Genomic DNA, 16,156 nt, shown 5'->3' with positions numbered 1-16,156 from the left:
TTTTTTAAATAGCAGCAATACTTGTTTCACTTCAGCTCTCAATCCCTACTACAGAAAGCTTTTCTCAAAGTTCACATCCACACCTGGCTTAAAGCAAAACCTCAACTATATCAGACATTTAAAAAAAAAAAAAGAAAATATGCCTTTCACTAAAGGGATCCACCTGCATACACACATTAACAGGGTGTCAGCTACGCAGATTCCCAGCTTTCCTGGCTGGATTTCCTTTCCCCTGTGATCTGCAGCTCTCAAGACCGTACCTCTGTGGGTGACAGAAGCAATCAGAGACAAGACTCGTTAATTCCATGTCTCCTCATTTTTTCTTGAAGTGAGAGAAGATGACAGGGAGGCAGTCATTATTAGCTCTTCCTAGATTCAGAGCAACCTCAGTAAGCACAGAGCACCACTGCAGAGAACGCTTTCATCAAAACCTGTTCTTATGCATGTCAGAGAGAGATACTTGAAGGTAATATTTATTTTTTCAGTTTACAAGTGATACGTCATTTACAAAAAAAATTACAGACAATGCATCCTTTCAGTGCAGTTTCAAACTAGTTCAAGAACAGGCAAACGTCTGCGATGATTTGGAATGCTAGTATTCAACAGCACATGCTTTTTTCCCTTAATTGATTGGGTGGGGTAAGGAATGGGGTACAGGTAGGGTGAAGAGGAGAAAATGCCAGTGTAAGTAAGGCCATGCGAATAAAAACTCCTCAGGAGACCAGGACGCATCAGTCAGCTTGGCATATTTTTGTTCTCAGGTAATTGACGGAGAGATTGGAAGTTCCAGAAGACATTTGACACTTGCTATGTGCAGCACCCTTAGAAGCTGCCAGTACTTTCCAATGCCTTCAATTCTACACCAACGCTATGATTTCAGATCACCTACTGAGCTAGCTAAAATAGAATGATTAAGTCTGTATGTCTGCTCTCCACCATTTGAATTCTCAACTGTGGTTGCTGGGAGAAAGGAAGGTCAAGTTGAAAATACAAGCTGCTGCTACTATATGGTGGCACAACTAGAGAACAAGACAGTTTGACCACAGCATGGTTCAGTTCTTTAAAAGATGAAATACATTAGACAATTCAGCACAAGCAAATCTATGATTTCAGGATGGGAAGCAGCCCAAATTAGTGTATGGTAAATTAAGCTACATCAGTTAAGTATCTGCATGAGCTTTATCCAGCCACATCAATCCAGGGAGAGGCGAGATGGACTGACCGACTTCCATACCGGAAAGATCAACCCAAAGCAAGAGAGCCCTCTGTGAAGTTCCTAGCTAGAAGATGACAGTTTATACTAGTATTTAATAACTTGCCAGTCTCCTGTTTGCAGAACGGTTGCTTCCTTTCTACAGTATTTGTAATCTTGGACAAGACAGGGTCTAAAGAACAAGGAAACCAGTACAGATTCTAAACCCGTTACTTGAAGTTTTAGCCTACGCTTTGTTCCTTATCTCACTTAATCCTGCAAAGGGGCAATTACAAGGAGCAGATCAGAACACAGCAGTGTCTAGAGACTGAAGAGAATTTAGACTGTCTTTTAGCTGTTACATTTAAGCAAGAGCGTCAGAGATTGTACAAAGATTATATGCAAGCATGACCTTACCTTGGCAGCTCTACTCCCAGCAATGCCTTCTGTTCCTCAAAGTCCCTCTGAACCCTCCAGAACAATTTCCTGTGACATTCAAGTAAGGACTGCTGCACAGGAACACGGCCTTTCTTCCAGTAAAACCTACACTGAAGCAGTGTTACCTGGCCTCTTTCCCCAGCCGACCTCTTTACTAGCTCTCCTATACAGTACGCTAGGGCTTTCTGGGATGAGGATAAGGACTATCAAATTAATTCCCTAATAGCTGCCACAGGACTATTTCTAAGTAAGTTATGCAGAGGGTGGGAGGGGCTTTAAGGGAAGATTGTGCATGCTTGCATATATTTACAGGGATTCGCTCCACATCTACCGACTTAAAAAAAACCCTCTATTATTAAACAGTTTGAAAATTAATTTTTTCCTTTTTGCAAAATTAAAATCAACCCTCAAGGATTAATTGCATATAAAAAAGAAACCTATTTTACAGCACTGACTAGTATTACCTTTAAAATCAACAGGAAAAAAACCCCACATGCTGTAATATTGTTTGATAAAGCAAAAATCGCCCACAACATAATCACCCAAAATGAACCAGTGTGAAGTTTTTATTTGCATGGCCAAAATATCTTCCCTTTGTTCCCCTGCAACTTTAATTTCCCTTAACACGCTGCTTTAAGGTTTTTGCTGCAGAAGGAACAAGATGCAACACTGCATACTTCCTTGAACAACCACTCCCACAACACCTAAACATTTAACAGATGTAGCAAATGACAACACCACGAACGGGAAAAAACTAAGTTCCACCATTCAACATGGTCTGCAACAGCGTCTTTAGGGCTGGCTGAAGTGGGCAACTTCACTTTAGACGGTCATTTCCTCCTCGTTTCTTTACAGTGTTGGTGGTTTCAATCCATACTTCTTTGCAACTTCCGTCTGGGCATAGGCAGCATCACAGAGTGAGTAGAGGTGGGCCATCTCCATTTCAGATTTGGCCAGGTTGATAGCTTTGTTGAACATTTCAATGGCTTTATCCAGATTACCTCTGAAATAACCCAAAATGTAGTCCAATTAAGACTGGCAAAGCAATCTTTTCATCTCTACAGCATCTTTTTTCCTTCAGGACTTACACTCTCCGCTACTAACAGCTTAAAACGACTTCGGGAGGAACCACCACGAGAACTTGCGATGATGATGAGCAAACTGAGAGAAGCTGTTACCAAGCCTAAGCAACTAGGACAGCTGTTAAACAGCCTTTCTTTTGAGAGCCCCCACGGGTGGTAGCGGGGGATAAAACGTTCTCCACAGGCCACCAAGTTTACTACAGAGATAATGCTGGGACAACTAAATGAACTCTCGTCTCCCCTGAAAAGAGTTTGTATACTTAAGAGGAAAACTAGCACAGACAAGAGCTCACATTATTTAAATAGGAAACGCTTGCAAAATTTCTCATGGCAGCAGTTTAATTGTCTGTCCTTTTCATGGCTAGACATGTAAAAAACCAAAAAAGACTCAACTATACTCTCAGATACACCCCAAACTTTTGCACAACTGTAAGGCAATGCACTGTTACAGAATAGTGCATTAAGTCCTTCCTCTTTACCCTGTGAACTTGCAAACTGCAGTCCTGTTGGAATGAAACCCAAATCGTCAGGCTTGAGAGTATAGCTCAGGATCCTCAGTACAAATGGTCCACTAAGATATGTTTGAGGACGACATTAGATACACAGGAAGCCTAGTAATGATTAAGGAAGTCACTTTAAATGCAGAAGGGATGTACTTAAACGTAGACAGACTCATCTGCATGTTGTCCAGTAAATATGAAATTGGTGAACACGGGAACTTGTCAGATCATAAAGCAGAATTATGCCATAGAGAAAGGAAGGCTTTACCTAAGAGTTACAGAACAGAAATCAGGACTTCGGGTAAGAGCTGGCCTTGCACAGCACTGGGGAGAAGATCTTAGAAAGACTTAAGATCCATAAGGAAATCTAAAGGACTACTGTAATTTCAAAAGTAACTAAGAACTGTTAACACTGCAATTCAACATTACCTTTGCACTTCAATCGTTCCCATTGTTTCATATGCAAAATCGCATTTGTTATCAATTTCAATGGCCTTGCTTATGAGTTCTAACCCTTTGTCTAAATCTTGCTTCCACTGGAGCTGAAGTAAACTAGAAGAGAAAGAAAATTTAGAACAAACTTCACATACTCCCCCTCTCAAAACCCTGACCACATTAAAAAAAAAAATCCCAAATGTATTTAATTCCTAATGCAGGGTAGACAGTAACTTTGTGACTTTTAAAAACGTGTATGTGAAAGCCACTTTCAATAAACCACGTTACCAGTTTAATGACTCTAAAGAAAGGTAAATTCCTCCCAAGGAGACTTGTTACAGGTTGTGTTATGAAAGAGAAAACTTCAGCACAAAGCTGAAATTAAGATAGGGCTAAAGTGAAAGTCAGATATACTTCAAGTAGATACTCAATTAGGAATAAACACTAATTAAACTTCCCTGAAACTTATTTACAGTTTAGTCAAGAGAAACCGCAGAAATACATTTAACAGCACTAAGATATTTTCACAGGGTTATTTCTCCTGGCTAAGCTTCTGAACACAAACATTCAGTTCAGGTTGATTCACCTAAATATGCCAACTGCCCTCAACCAAAAGGATCGCAAACTCAATACATACCCTTTATGAACATATGTAGTGGCATTGTCTGGCTCAAGGTCAATGCATTTATCATACATTTCATCAGCCTTGCCAAACTGCTGTTGATCAGTTAGTGCCTGCATCAAAAGAGAAACCTATATGTGAATACGCAACCAAAACATGCACTCTGCGCTAGGCTAATTCTAATTAAAACCATACTGATGATGTGAGATTGGATACAGCTCTCTTATCGTAGAGCAGGCCAGGCACATCAGTTACCAGAGTTAAGTTGCAAAACTGAGGCTTTTTAGAAGAAAGCTGCTAGGCTTTAAGTGCACAAATTACTGATCACAGTACCATCAGTAATGGGAGATCCACAAGCAACATGCTAAGTATACTGCAAGTAAAAACCATTCTAAAAGTCTGTACCTGCAAGTCTCAACTTCTTCCTTTTTCAAATATACTTCTTTCAAAAGGAAATGCATCCATATTGCCTACCTACTTAAAATCAGAACATCTCATGCTTCATACTAGAACCAGCAGTATGTTTTCTTAGAGAAGAAATGACAGTCTGTTACAAGTGTACTCTGCACGTGTACTAAACTCTGCTTGGCCAGTACATGTCATTTGTAGCAGAACAAAACTGTTACCCTAGTTCCTCACATTTAACTCCCAAATTACCTAGAGAATCCCTGACATCCATCAAGCGAGATGCCACACGCGTGCAGGAATTCAAGGGGAAGTGTATGCCAGACCTCTGTCTCCTAATAACCACCCTTGACTCTAATCACTTATATTCTGCTCCACCAATTCCCCCTCTACTTCCTCTACCCCAGAACACCCACACCCATAAATTCAGGCAGCTTACTAAAGACAGCATGTGTTATCTCAGAACTTACTATCAAAAATCTTCATATATTATTTGAAGAAACGTATGTTATCCAAGATAAAAGGTGCAAGAGAATGCAGCATTTTCTTTGAGAGAGAAAAATGTACCTGAGCATAGAGTGCATAGCCTTCAGCACACTTTGGAAATTTTTTTATGACATCTTCAAAGCCTTTCATGGCTACTTGCACAGGCAAAGGATTATTTCCTGTATAAGCTTGGCGATACTACTCAAGAAAAATAAAAAAGGAAAAAAATGAAACAACACACACAAAAAAAAGGCTCATCAGACCTCTACCCACTTCCCCAAGAGAAGCATGCATCATAACAATTACAAGTTCCAGAAGGTGATGTGCTTGTACATCCTACCAAATCTGTTTTTAGGAACCTACCACGTGTCCAAGTCTCTAATAGAGTAGACTTGGAGAGGAGAAAGAGTGAAAGAAGGAAGCCATAAGGCCTGAGAGTTGCCAATAGCCTCCCTCTATTTCAAAAGCCTAGAAGTTACAAGCCTAGAATACCTCCTTGTTCACACCATGCAAAGCTGTCCTCAGAAGATTCCTGCATGCAGAGGCATTGTACTAGCTTGAAATAGTTTGTTTCCAATTTCTTGAAGATAACCATTTTCCACAACATTAAAGCTTTATTTAAATCAATTTTATGTGATACAATTAGAATGAAGATTTGTGTTCATCGACCACAAAACAGAAAAGATGACCTACTGTCTGAACAATGAACATTTCAAAATGAAAGCAGCAAACCCTACTTTTCCATTAAATTGGAATAAAACAGAGAAACACAATATGTTTTCCAGAGCTCTTTAAAAGAAAAAGCACCCAGATAAACACCAGCCTGTTACCTACCAGAGCAAAACATTTCTGTGCTTGAGCCAAGGCAGAATCGGGTCGCAATCGGATACATTCATCAAAGTCTTCCACAGCCTCTTCAATTTGGTCAAGCAGGATTTTCAGCTAGCCAGAATGAAAGAAAATCCTATCTCTGTATTTAATCTGTGCTTCAGACACTTAAGTGATAATTCAATTAGGGTCAGTTACTCATATCATCTCCAGTTCAGTTTTACAACTGCCTAGAAACCTACAAAACCCATGACTAAACATCACTGCCATAAAATAACAAACCCACCAGTGAAACTTTGGCTTCATATGCAAAAAGGCAACGTCCGTGTGTCGGGATTGAGAATGCTTGCATTTTAGACTGTTGCCATTACTGTTTTAGCATTATGTCCAGTCTCCAAAACTATGCCGTATTTTCTCAAGTCACTTTGCCTCACTGTAGTTAATGTCTGTGGACTATTTGGATGACGAAACATTTTGGCTTTCCCAGCTTGCATTTCAACTTTTTTTTTTTTTGACAGTCTCATTCCTCCACAAGAGTGGAGCTCACTTCATCATTCTCTTACTCTACTGTGAAGCTACTGTAAAACACTAATTTTCAATCTGCAGAAAACTTTCATTCCCTTCAATCAACACATAATACCACTCTTATTTCTGAGCACTAAAGAGATCTAATGAATTCATGGAGAGAGGCACTTGATCCGTGGAAGTCTTCCTTACGAATACAACTTAGCATATCTGCATATGGTAGCGTTTCCTTTTTTCTTCCAGCACCTTTTATATTACAGTTCTGGGGAAGCAGGCCTCTCTAGGTCTAGGAAATTAGTCAAGGACACAGAAGCGTCACAAGCCAGAGAGGGATGAGCTGAACAGATGCAAGTCTAGGCCGCAGTGCTGCAGATGCCGAGTTATCAGGAACATACATTACATCTGCTGTAGCAAAGCTTCCTTCTATGCAGATGCTGCTCTGCCATATCAGGCCCCTTCAGAGAGCAGCTTACATCTGCTGTAAATGTATACAAGCCCTAGTACTTTTAAGTCAGAGTTCATATTGATAGAGGGCTGAACCTCTGTCGCTCTGCGTTCTTTCCTATAGCTACAGAAATAATCTGCTTCTGCCTGACCTGAACCTGCAAATTAGACTGTGTGTTCATTCCGTAACAGTTCCAAATTAGGAGTTCATGGTTTTCTGCCACAAACAGTATAAAGTGTCTCCGATGACGTACTGATCTTTATTTTTCTTTTAGTATATATTGAAATATTCAAGTATTGGGATAAAATCTCTAATGTTTCTTACTTGTCCTCGATGGTGGTAAACATCTGCATTCTGAGGATCAATATCAGCAGCCATGTTAAAGTCTTGAGTGGACAGCACAGGCTGCTGCTGCTGCATATACATACTTCCTCGTTTGATCAAAGCATTAGCTCGGAGCTGTAAAAAAAGTTCAAAGAAGCATTAGCTACTCCAACATTCCTCCAGACTTAAGGCTTTGTTACAATTACACTAAATTTTTCATTTGACTAGTTTCTCCCACTGACAGATTTCATTCATTCTAAGCAGGAATAAATTTCATATTGACTCTAAATAAATCAACTCCCTTGCTTAATTTCCAATATGTCAGCCCACGCTTCCATCTCAGTGGATTTTCAACGCCCCAAAAATCCTTTATAAGACAGGTTCCCTACGCTTACAAATACATCAACATTTTTTGAAGCAATTCAATATGCAAGTACAATTTATGTTTTTCTCTTATCTACGAATGGATTTTTCAGCCTGGATAAGCCTCCAATTCATTCAACTTCCTCTGTTCTTTAGTTTGTACTACTTAGCACAGCAGTGTCAAAAATCAACAAGCCATTGAAAATACAATTTGTCAGGAATAAAAAGACAAAACAGCAAATAAACCAGAACGCTCCCATTAAAGTATCTGAAAACTTGGAAAAACAACTTCTTGAACTATACTGCAAGTTTATCAGCTAACTTCTACATTTTCTCAACCCAAACTGCAATCCAGCTGAGACAGATTCTTACCTTCACATTTGCATCTTCCATGCTGATGACCTGATCTAGGTCTGGTTTGGCAGCATTTGCATTGCCAATAAGTAAGTAGAAAGTAGCTCGCAGAAGCAAAGCTTCTGCCATGTATTTTCCCTTTGCTTCAATTTCTTTTGTGCTTTCACTGATGATTTTGTCATAGTTCTCTTCTTCCATGTATTGTTTTGCTCTCAAATAGCCAGAGCTGTAAATGATGTAAGAACAGTTGTATATATACATGCATTCACTGAACACTGCAATTTCAATTCAGATTTTTCATTAAATCATAACAAATACTAACTTTTGCTATACTCAGTTACAACACCAGCATAATAAGTAAAGTTACAAATATTCCTGGACGGAGCCACAGACTGAAAACAATTTAGACAAAGAATGGCCAAATTACATTGGAAATAAAGAAGGAAATTGCTTTAAAGCTCTTGAACTTGAGCTTCATTTGTCCCTTGAAATTTTTTTCCACATTAAGGACAGCTATAATCTTTGCCTTCAAACAAGAGGGCTGGGATGGAATTCCAGGTCAGAAAAGTGAAATATTAAACCTAGCGATGTGCAGTTTATATGTGGAAGAAAGGATTTCACAGCAAAAAATTACAGTAAGCACTGCCTTGTCCTCAGCTAAGCGTCTTGGATTCAGTGAATCTGCCTGTAGATCAGGACATTCTATCTTACTTAAAAAAAAAAAAAAAATTAATGCTGTTTGCAACGGTTTCCATACTGACAGCAGTGATATCTTCCAAAAACAAACTGGAAAGCAGCATAGTAAGTTAAAGCACCATTGATGTGGTGCTCAAGCTCCACTCAAAAAAAACCAAACAAAACCCTCAAGCTTTTCTTTGTCAGAACAAACCTCTCATTTATGTGCAATTTGATTCCAGAAAGATAAAACACCCTTTCAGCCTCAGTTGCTGTAAATTCATAGTTTTCATTAACAAAGACCCTTTTCCTAGCTCATCTTCTCCCTTCCAGTCCAAAGACTAACTTGCTCTCTTCCTTGGAAACTCTCCTTCAGTATAAAACATTCCTTTCTCCAGAAGCATCATTCAGCACTCTCCAGTCCTCCCATCTCCTAAGATTTACTATGATCCTGTAGTAAATATTCAGCCTATCTTCCCAATCTCATTGTCCTTCCTCTGTTTAGTGGATCAAAGCCACCTACAGTTTGGAGCTAGCCAGTCAGCTTTCGTAAGAGTTTCAGTTTTAATACTGATCTCATTTAATAGGCTCACTTCATTACCACAGGACTTCCCATGCCAAGTACTACGAAACCAACAGCAAGTTACACCGAGCAGAAGGTCAAAAATCCCTGAAAACTTAATTCCAATACCAAACAATTCCCAACTGTACTGTACACTCACTTTTCTTTTACTTCAGAAGCCTCTCCCTCCTTATCCTTATCTTCATCTGATTTCTCACCCTTAAGCAAAGGTTGGGAGATTATATCATCTGTGAAAGAACTGAAGTAGGATTTAATGAACTGTGGTGAGGGCATCAGAGGCTCACGATTCTGAAACAGAGAAATGTAATTTCAAGTCATTAGATGGCAAGATCAGATGGTAAATATGGAAATGGATAAACAAATGCGATTATCAAAAAATTCATTCATGAAAGAATCAATGTATGACTTCGCACTCTCTCATTTGATAGTATGATATTTTGTATTTGACAGTTGGACATTTAGGGATTATTCAAGCTTCAGATCACAACGCAATACCCATCACCAGTAGAAATAAAGTGAAGATATTCAAGAGAGGAGGGAGACGGTATCTTTCTGCACGTGTGGCCAGAAATGAGGACTCTCAGGATATCGTAAGACATTGGGTAGATGTACTAAAGTAGTATGTGTGCACATAAATTGGATGAAAAATGCAAGCTGGCAGTTTAAGCATGAGCCTAAATTCAAGTAGATTTTGAACAGCAATTTGCCCTTTTCTCCAACTTGTCCAAGAGAAGCTGCTGTCTATTGTTACAAAGACGATTAAGGAGGCAATATCCTAATTCTACGTGGAGCTTGGCCCAGATACCACACATTTTACTTGAAGTCCCAGAAGTAACACCTCTCAGGTACAAAATCCTTTCTGCAGCTGAAAAATATTTCTTGCTCAAAATGAACACGGCACACAAGAATTACAATTCAGTCTCTCCTGCAAGAAAAGTCTGAATGCACTCTTCTGAATTCCTCTATCAAGTTCTATTGTAACACTGCCTATTTGAAGCACACCTATTTTATGATGCTACCACCACCACACTAACAGCACAATTCATGTTTGTTACCTCAACATCACACATTTATGTGAGTTTCTACAGGAAAGAAATTCAGCATCTCAAAACCAACGTGGATTTCAGCACTTCAACCATCGCCACAAAAAACAAGCAAGAATGTTTTAATGACAAGTGAGAATGTTTTAATACCCATCTCAACCTTTTTGTAAACCTACAGCCACTTAAAACCCGGCTACCCCTATACTTCCATAGTTCTCTTTTCTGCAGTTTCCAAACGTTAACGCAAAGATATCCGAGTGCCAAAATAGAAAAGTACAAGTATTGGCACCTATTTAAAGAAATGGAACAGAAACAGCCTGCGACTGAATGTCACAAGTAATTCGTGGCAGTTAGGAGATGAAGGTGTATTTCTCAAGACAGAATCAGGAAGTCTGACCACTAATAAAAAGATGTGACTTCGCACTGCATAATTTTTTCTTAAGCCATGCTTTTTTGCTTTTCTTTTTTTTTTTATTTAAAAAACCCCCAACCTTAAAACAGTATTATTTTGCCACTTTCTAAAACGCGGGAATTCTGCTGTCAACTTAATCTTTCCTACATGAAATTTCTATTTATAAAACCAAGAATAACCTGGGGAAAAAGCCCTCAATCATCATTCTTCTCATTTTAAGCTATTCATTACATATGGAACCAACATTTTTACACATTTTTAATTACTATTTATAAACCTTCCTATTTCAACACACATACCTAACTCAGCCACCTGATGTGCGACTGAACATTTGGCTACTGCTGTTCCAACATATCCTGTTTCCATTATGTTGCAAGTCCAGAAAAGCCCCATGTAAGGCAGCACACCAACTCAGGTGTCTCCTGAATGTCACAATAAATTTGATTATTAAAGGGAAACAATTGTTAGAAATAGGTGTCTCTTTCCTACTGAGGTTTCAAAAGTTTGGACAGGTTCTAAAGGAAAACATCGGTACAATAGTAGCTTTGTACAAAAGGACTCATGTCTTACACTTCAGCAGATGAAGACAGGGACTTGCTTACAACAACTGACAGAATGCCAACAATCAACATTTCAACAACCAGTCAGGTGAAATCAGAATTTGTCAGCAATATCACAAGCCCTACCTTGTATTTCTCTTTGGCCTTTTCTTTTCCAAGGAGTTTAAGAACTTTATCTGCTAATAACATACTTTGCTGGTTTTGGAAGGCTTCTAAAATGCAGACTGCAGTGACATCTAGGAAGCAACATACAAAAGTGAGATTAAAGACAAATTCTGGTAGTCACTGGAGTACCCTAACATGTGCCACTATTACAATGAGTCACTGTCAAACTAATAAACATCCACTTCGAGGGTAAAAGCCTCTATTTCCAGTTTGCTGTATTTACCATGTTTTCCGAGATACAAATTTGTATCCAAAATGATCTCCTTGTGATAAAAGGACTTCACAACAGTGAATGAAAGAAATTACATTTATGTTCATGTTTTTATCTAGAGACAAACACACTTAGATGAACAGCGAAGATGTATACCTCCAGCAGGGGCTTTCAACATTTTGAAACTTTGGGGATAGTAATTATGTTCATATTATGTTTGCATTAAAAGTGTTAACACAGCTTCTTCTCGGGGACTGGTCCTGATTTTCTACTTTTAAAATTCACACTCAGTCCAATCACATCTCGCTTCGTCCTCAGTTTAAGAAATCTTCCCATATTATATCTCAAATTTTTCTGCTCACCTCTGTGACTTCAGAATGGAGCAAGTTTAAGAGAAATAGCTTGCTGGTCTATTTAAAGTGCTAGCTCATATCATATCACTTTCATTCACACATAGAGCCTCTGCCTGAACCATGCTTTGCAGTGTGAAATGCGCTTTTGTGGTACATTATCATTATTTCTCTGGATACTCTAGTTAATGTAATACTACCACTGATTTTTCCTATTTAATTTTCACTTAAACATCAATAAAGATGAACAGAGTTTGGACTTGAAATTCAAACAGTGTATTGTTTGAATACACTTGAAAAGCAAGTGTCTTACCCTGGAGTTTAAATATAGTTTCTGTAATTCTACACCCTATAGGTATTATTATGCCATCATTTATACAGAAAATCCCCACAACTCTAGCATGGTCAAGAAGCACATTGGGGTGCTCGGGAAAACACACTACACGAGTGTGAAAGATAGTGTGCAGTAATACTGTACTGTACCACCTTAGCAGACACACTTTGCTCAAAGCGGGCAGCTGTTAACTACTGCCCGGACTTGGCTGAGGCAGCAACGTCTTCCCAAATTATACTGCCAGGGATCATTGGAGGGGTTTTTTGCTGGTGGTGGGGGGGTGTTTTCATTTGTTTGGTTTTGCTTTCCTCCTCTACACGAACCTACCCTACTTCCTGGGATTTTACCAGCCATACATGGTTGGCAGGTAAAAGCAGTATTGTATTAGAAAACCAGTGTAGTTCAGAAAAAGCAGGTAATTTTCAGATCTGAAAAAACTGCAAGCTAAAAATCAAACACAAATCAAGGTTGAAAATAATTGCTACAAACATTACTGCTACTAACATTAAAAAGGAGTTACATTTAAACTCTACCCTAGTATGGCAGGGACACTTGATCTTTCTTGGGGCTTTTATCATCTGTAAGTTTATCGCAACTACGTAAGACTGAGATTTTATTATAGCACTCTGGGAGTGCAGCTGCTGGTCGATTAATGATCGCAAAGGACTACACTAAATGACCTAAGTAGTCCTTTCCTAGTCACTATAGTCTTACAGGGCAGAATGGCATTCTGCCAGCAGATAAATAAATATAGATAAATAAAATTTATCTATTTTTAGACACATCTTATTTACCTTCTAATTTAGCAGACCTAATTCTTAGCTGTTATACATAATGAAACTAATTTAAGTTAGATTTGCCAGTCAGAGCACTGCCTTATTTTCTGTTCTTCTTTGATAATGAGCACAGCTGAAACTTTCATTTGCCTTTTAATCTTACATCAGCAGAAATTATTTCACCTGATGAAATTTAAATGGGTCCTTTGAAACAGTGTCCCTTAGTTCAAAAGGGCCCTCAGACAACACACCTGACCTGTAGTACTCCTTAACTTTCACGGCTTCTCAGTCACATCTTCCTAGCAGTTCAAAATGTATTCTGTTAGGAATGGTATTTGGAAGGATTTGATGTAGTAGTTTCTGGCAAACACATAGTGTTGATATTAAAAAGAGAAAGTTTTTTTTAAATCTGTTCCAATTTTCGTAACAGTTACACATCAGAACCAAATGCTACTGAAGCTGTTGTCCCTTTAATACCTGCCAAATGCATTTAAATGACTGTAATACTCTTGTTTCTGACCACGTATCTCCACCTGCAAAAACACCTTGGTTTCTGTAGTAGTACCGTTTCTCTGAAACAAACAGGGAAGAAAGTTTGTTACTGTATGGAAGTAGAACAACTGTTGTCTGGGTTATCCACTCAGCATGTTACATGAATTCTATTCTAAAACATAGGGAGTTTTCTGGAAAAAGAATACCTTGAGTGGCTGCAGTAATATAAATTTCTCAGCAGGTATTTCAGATCTAAGCGGATGACAGCTTGAAAAATGGGAAAAGGTTTCTTCTTATAAGAGAAGCAAATATATTTGCAGTAGCTATGAATGGTTTTAAATAAATAATTCTGTATTACCGTAGTTACAGAAGTAAAAACAAAACAATCCCAGAAGTTATCCTCTCCAAAGTGCCTGAGCTAATTCCACTTCTAAGTATACACATCAAGAGACACTCACCTTCTAAACATTCCTTCTTATTGTCTAGCTTCTCATGAGCTTTTGCGCGTCTGAAGAGAGCTTTTACATATTTAGGATTAAGCTCAACAGCCTTTGTGCAGTCTTGTGCCACTTCTGTCCATTTTTGCTGTGGGTAGAAAACAACACAATGAGAGAGGCCCTACTCAGCTGCATTATATTAGCTTTCCGTTACCAACTCCAGGGTCATGCCCACCTAACAGTAGCTGCAGTTCCCAGGGCTCTGGTTCTACCTGCTTGCTTCTATTTCTGCAAGTTTCTCAGTGAGAAACCGCCAGGCGCCACTGGAAGCCACCTGCACCAGAAAAGCCACAAAACAGAAAAGGAATTCCTACAGAAAAATGAAATCAGACAGTTGTACAAAGCATATGGGAGAAGATATGAGTTGATGTGAAGATGCTTGCAGGAGGTAACATGGGGACTGAAAGACAGGTACAAAACAAATAGAAGAAAAAAGGTGAAAACATAATGAAAACCAATTAACAAGTTTAACAAAGTGCTAAAATGCTGCTTTTTTTTAATTTGTTATTTCAATTTAGTATGCTGTGTTACTACAAAGGGATGATAAATGATTATGTAGAGGTAGAGCTGGTCAAGGGTATTAAGAACTAAAAATCCATTTATCTGAAAAACTGATTATCAAAACAGGTTTTTCTAATAACTGAAAAAGAGGAACCACATACATTTGGCATTAATTATGGCATGAATTAGTGTTAAGTAGTATTTGATTAGACAAGAACTGTTTTATCTCTCCTCTAACTCTCAAGACTAGATTTCTCTAATCGCAGTCTCTTACTTGATACTTCAGGCTGTACAAGGCCAATTTTTCCACTCCTTTATACAGCTCACCAACTTGACCTCATAAGCAAATCTATTGATACCATAATATCATAAATATATAATAATATATATAATAAACAACGCTGGTTGACTTCTAAAACTAGTATCAAGTATACTCAGCTATCAAGTAAATGTTACTTCCACATGTTCAAGATTTAGGTCTTGGGCTTTAGTAGGATTCCTGTGATTTTTATGTTTAATTTTTGAAGCAGCATCCTTCCAAAATATTTGGCCTTTCACCTAACAGTTAAAGAAACACTCTAGTAGAGAGAAGCAAAATTAACTTACAAGCAAGCAAATTGTTCCAGAGGATAAGAAATTAAAACCTCATCTTACAAGAAAGGGACACATAAGAATTACATAAGATAGACTGAGAAGAGTTAACAGAAAGTAATTTTATTTCTATGTGGAAAAGTATGACGAGCTAGTGAAAGACAGCTGCAAGCAACGGCGTCTTTGCGAAGGCAGCAGATACCACCTGAGATCTTTCAGTGGACAAAAGTGACAAAATACACAGTTTTTAATGCAACTTTTTAGAACAAACACATAATTATCTTCAATTTCTTACCAGTTGTTCATAGGCAGCAGCTCTATTTTGATAGAAGGTAGAAAGATCAAGGTTTTTCTCAGGAGGGCACATGCTGATAGCCTCAGTATAACACTGAATAGCTTGCTCGTATCTTCCTGCTTTAAAGTATTTGTTTCCTTTGTTCTTGGCTGCTTGGGCTCTATCAAGAGGACTCTGAAAAAGAAAGCGATAGGTCAGTTCAAGTAAGAAAAGCATCACCGCATGCAAGCTATGCACTTAAGGGCTGATCTTCAAAGATATAAAATGGGTCTGAGTGGTAAACTCTAGCCTAGACTTCTGAAAACCTCACTCCTTCCATTTCCTGGAAAAACACAAGATTTTCTTTTGCAAGCCTATCAGATAGGAGACAAACTTTTCAGAAGATTCACTACAATGGTATTAAACAATGCAGTGATTTCTCTTTGGAAAGCTAAACAGGTTTTAATCTTACGTGACTGGTGATCAGAAGAACCAATGAGATACGTTATTTCTCCAAAGACTAAACATGTCAAGACAACAAAGCCCTCAAAGCAATTCAAATAGGAAAAGTTTCCTACTGAAACACATATAGCCTATAAGACCAGAGCTGACTCAGCAGACTATGAATTAGATATGGAAAACACTTTGTGGGAAGACCTACTGAGCAAGACGAATAAAACCTGTAGGGACAAC

General features: G+C 38.4%; 1 protein-coding gene across 1 annotated transcript in view; it reads right to left on the bottom strand.

The window, feature by feature from the left end:
- Positions 1-449: 449 nt before the first annotated feature.
- Positions 450-16,156, bottom strand: part of TOMM70A (translocase of outer mitochondrial membrane 70 homolog A (S. cerevisiae)) — a 28,742-nt gene continuing 13,035 nt past the window's right edge. The window contains exons 3-13 of the mRNA XM_009324035.1: positions 15,485-15,658; positions 14,059-14,185; positions 11,399-11,508; positions 9,397-9,545; positions 8,018-8,225; positions 7,283-7,417; positions 5,995-6,102; positions 5,242-5,358; positions 4,285-4,382; positions 3,642-3,764; positions 450-2,633 (exon numbers count right to left, since the gene is read on the bottom strand). Of these exons, the coding sequence (XP_009322310.1) occupies positions 2,480-2,633; positions 3,642-3,764; positions 4,285-4,382; positions 5,242-5,358; positions 5,995-6,102; positions 7,283-7,417; positions 8,018-8,225; positions 9,397-9,545; positions 11,399-11,508; positions 14,059-14,185; positions 15,485-15,658 (1,503 nt within the window). The 3' untranslated portion in view covers positions 450-2,479. The remainder of the gene's footprint in view (positions 2,634-3,641; positions 3,765-4,284; positions 4,383-5,241; positions 5,359-5,994; positions 6,103-7,282; positions 7,418-8,017; positions 8,226-9,396; positions 9,546-11,398; positions 11,509-14,058; positions 14,186-15,484; positions 15,659-16,156) is intronic.

This window comes from Pygoscelis adeliae, unplaced genomic scaffold (assembly GCF_000699105.1).
Source record: "Pygoscelis adeliae isolate BGI_AS28 unplaced genomic scaffold, ASM69910v1 Scaffold55, whole genome shotgun sequence".
Classification (NCBI taxonomy): Eukaryota; Metazoa; Chordata; class Aves; order Sphenisciformes; family Spheniscidae; genus Pygoscelis; species Pygoscelis adeliae.
Note: the sequence above shows the minus strand (reverse complement) of the source record. Positions and strands in the feature narration are given on the sequence as shown.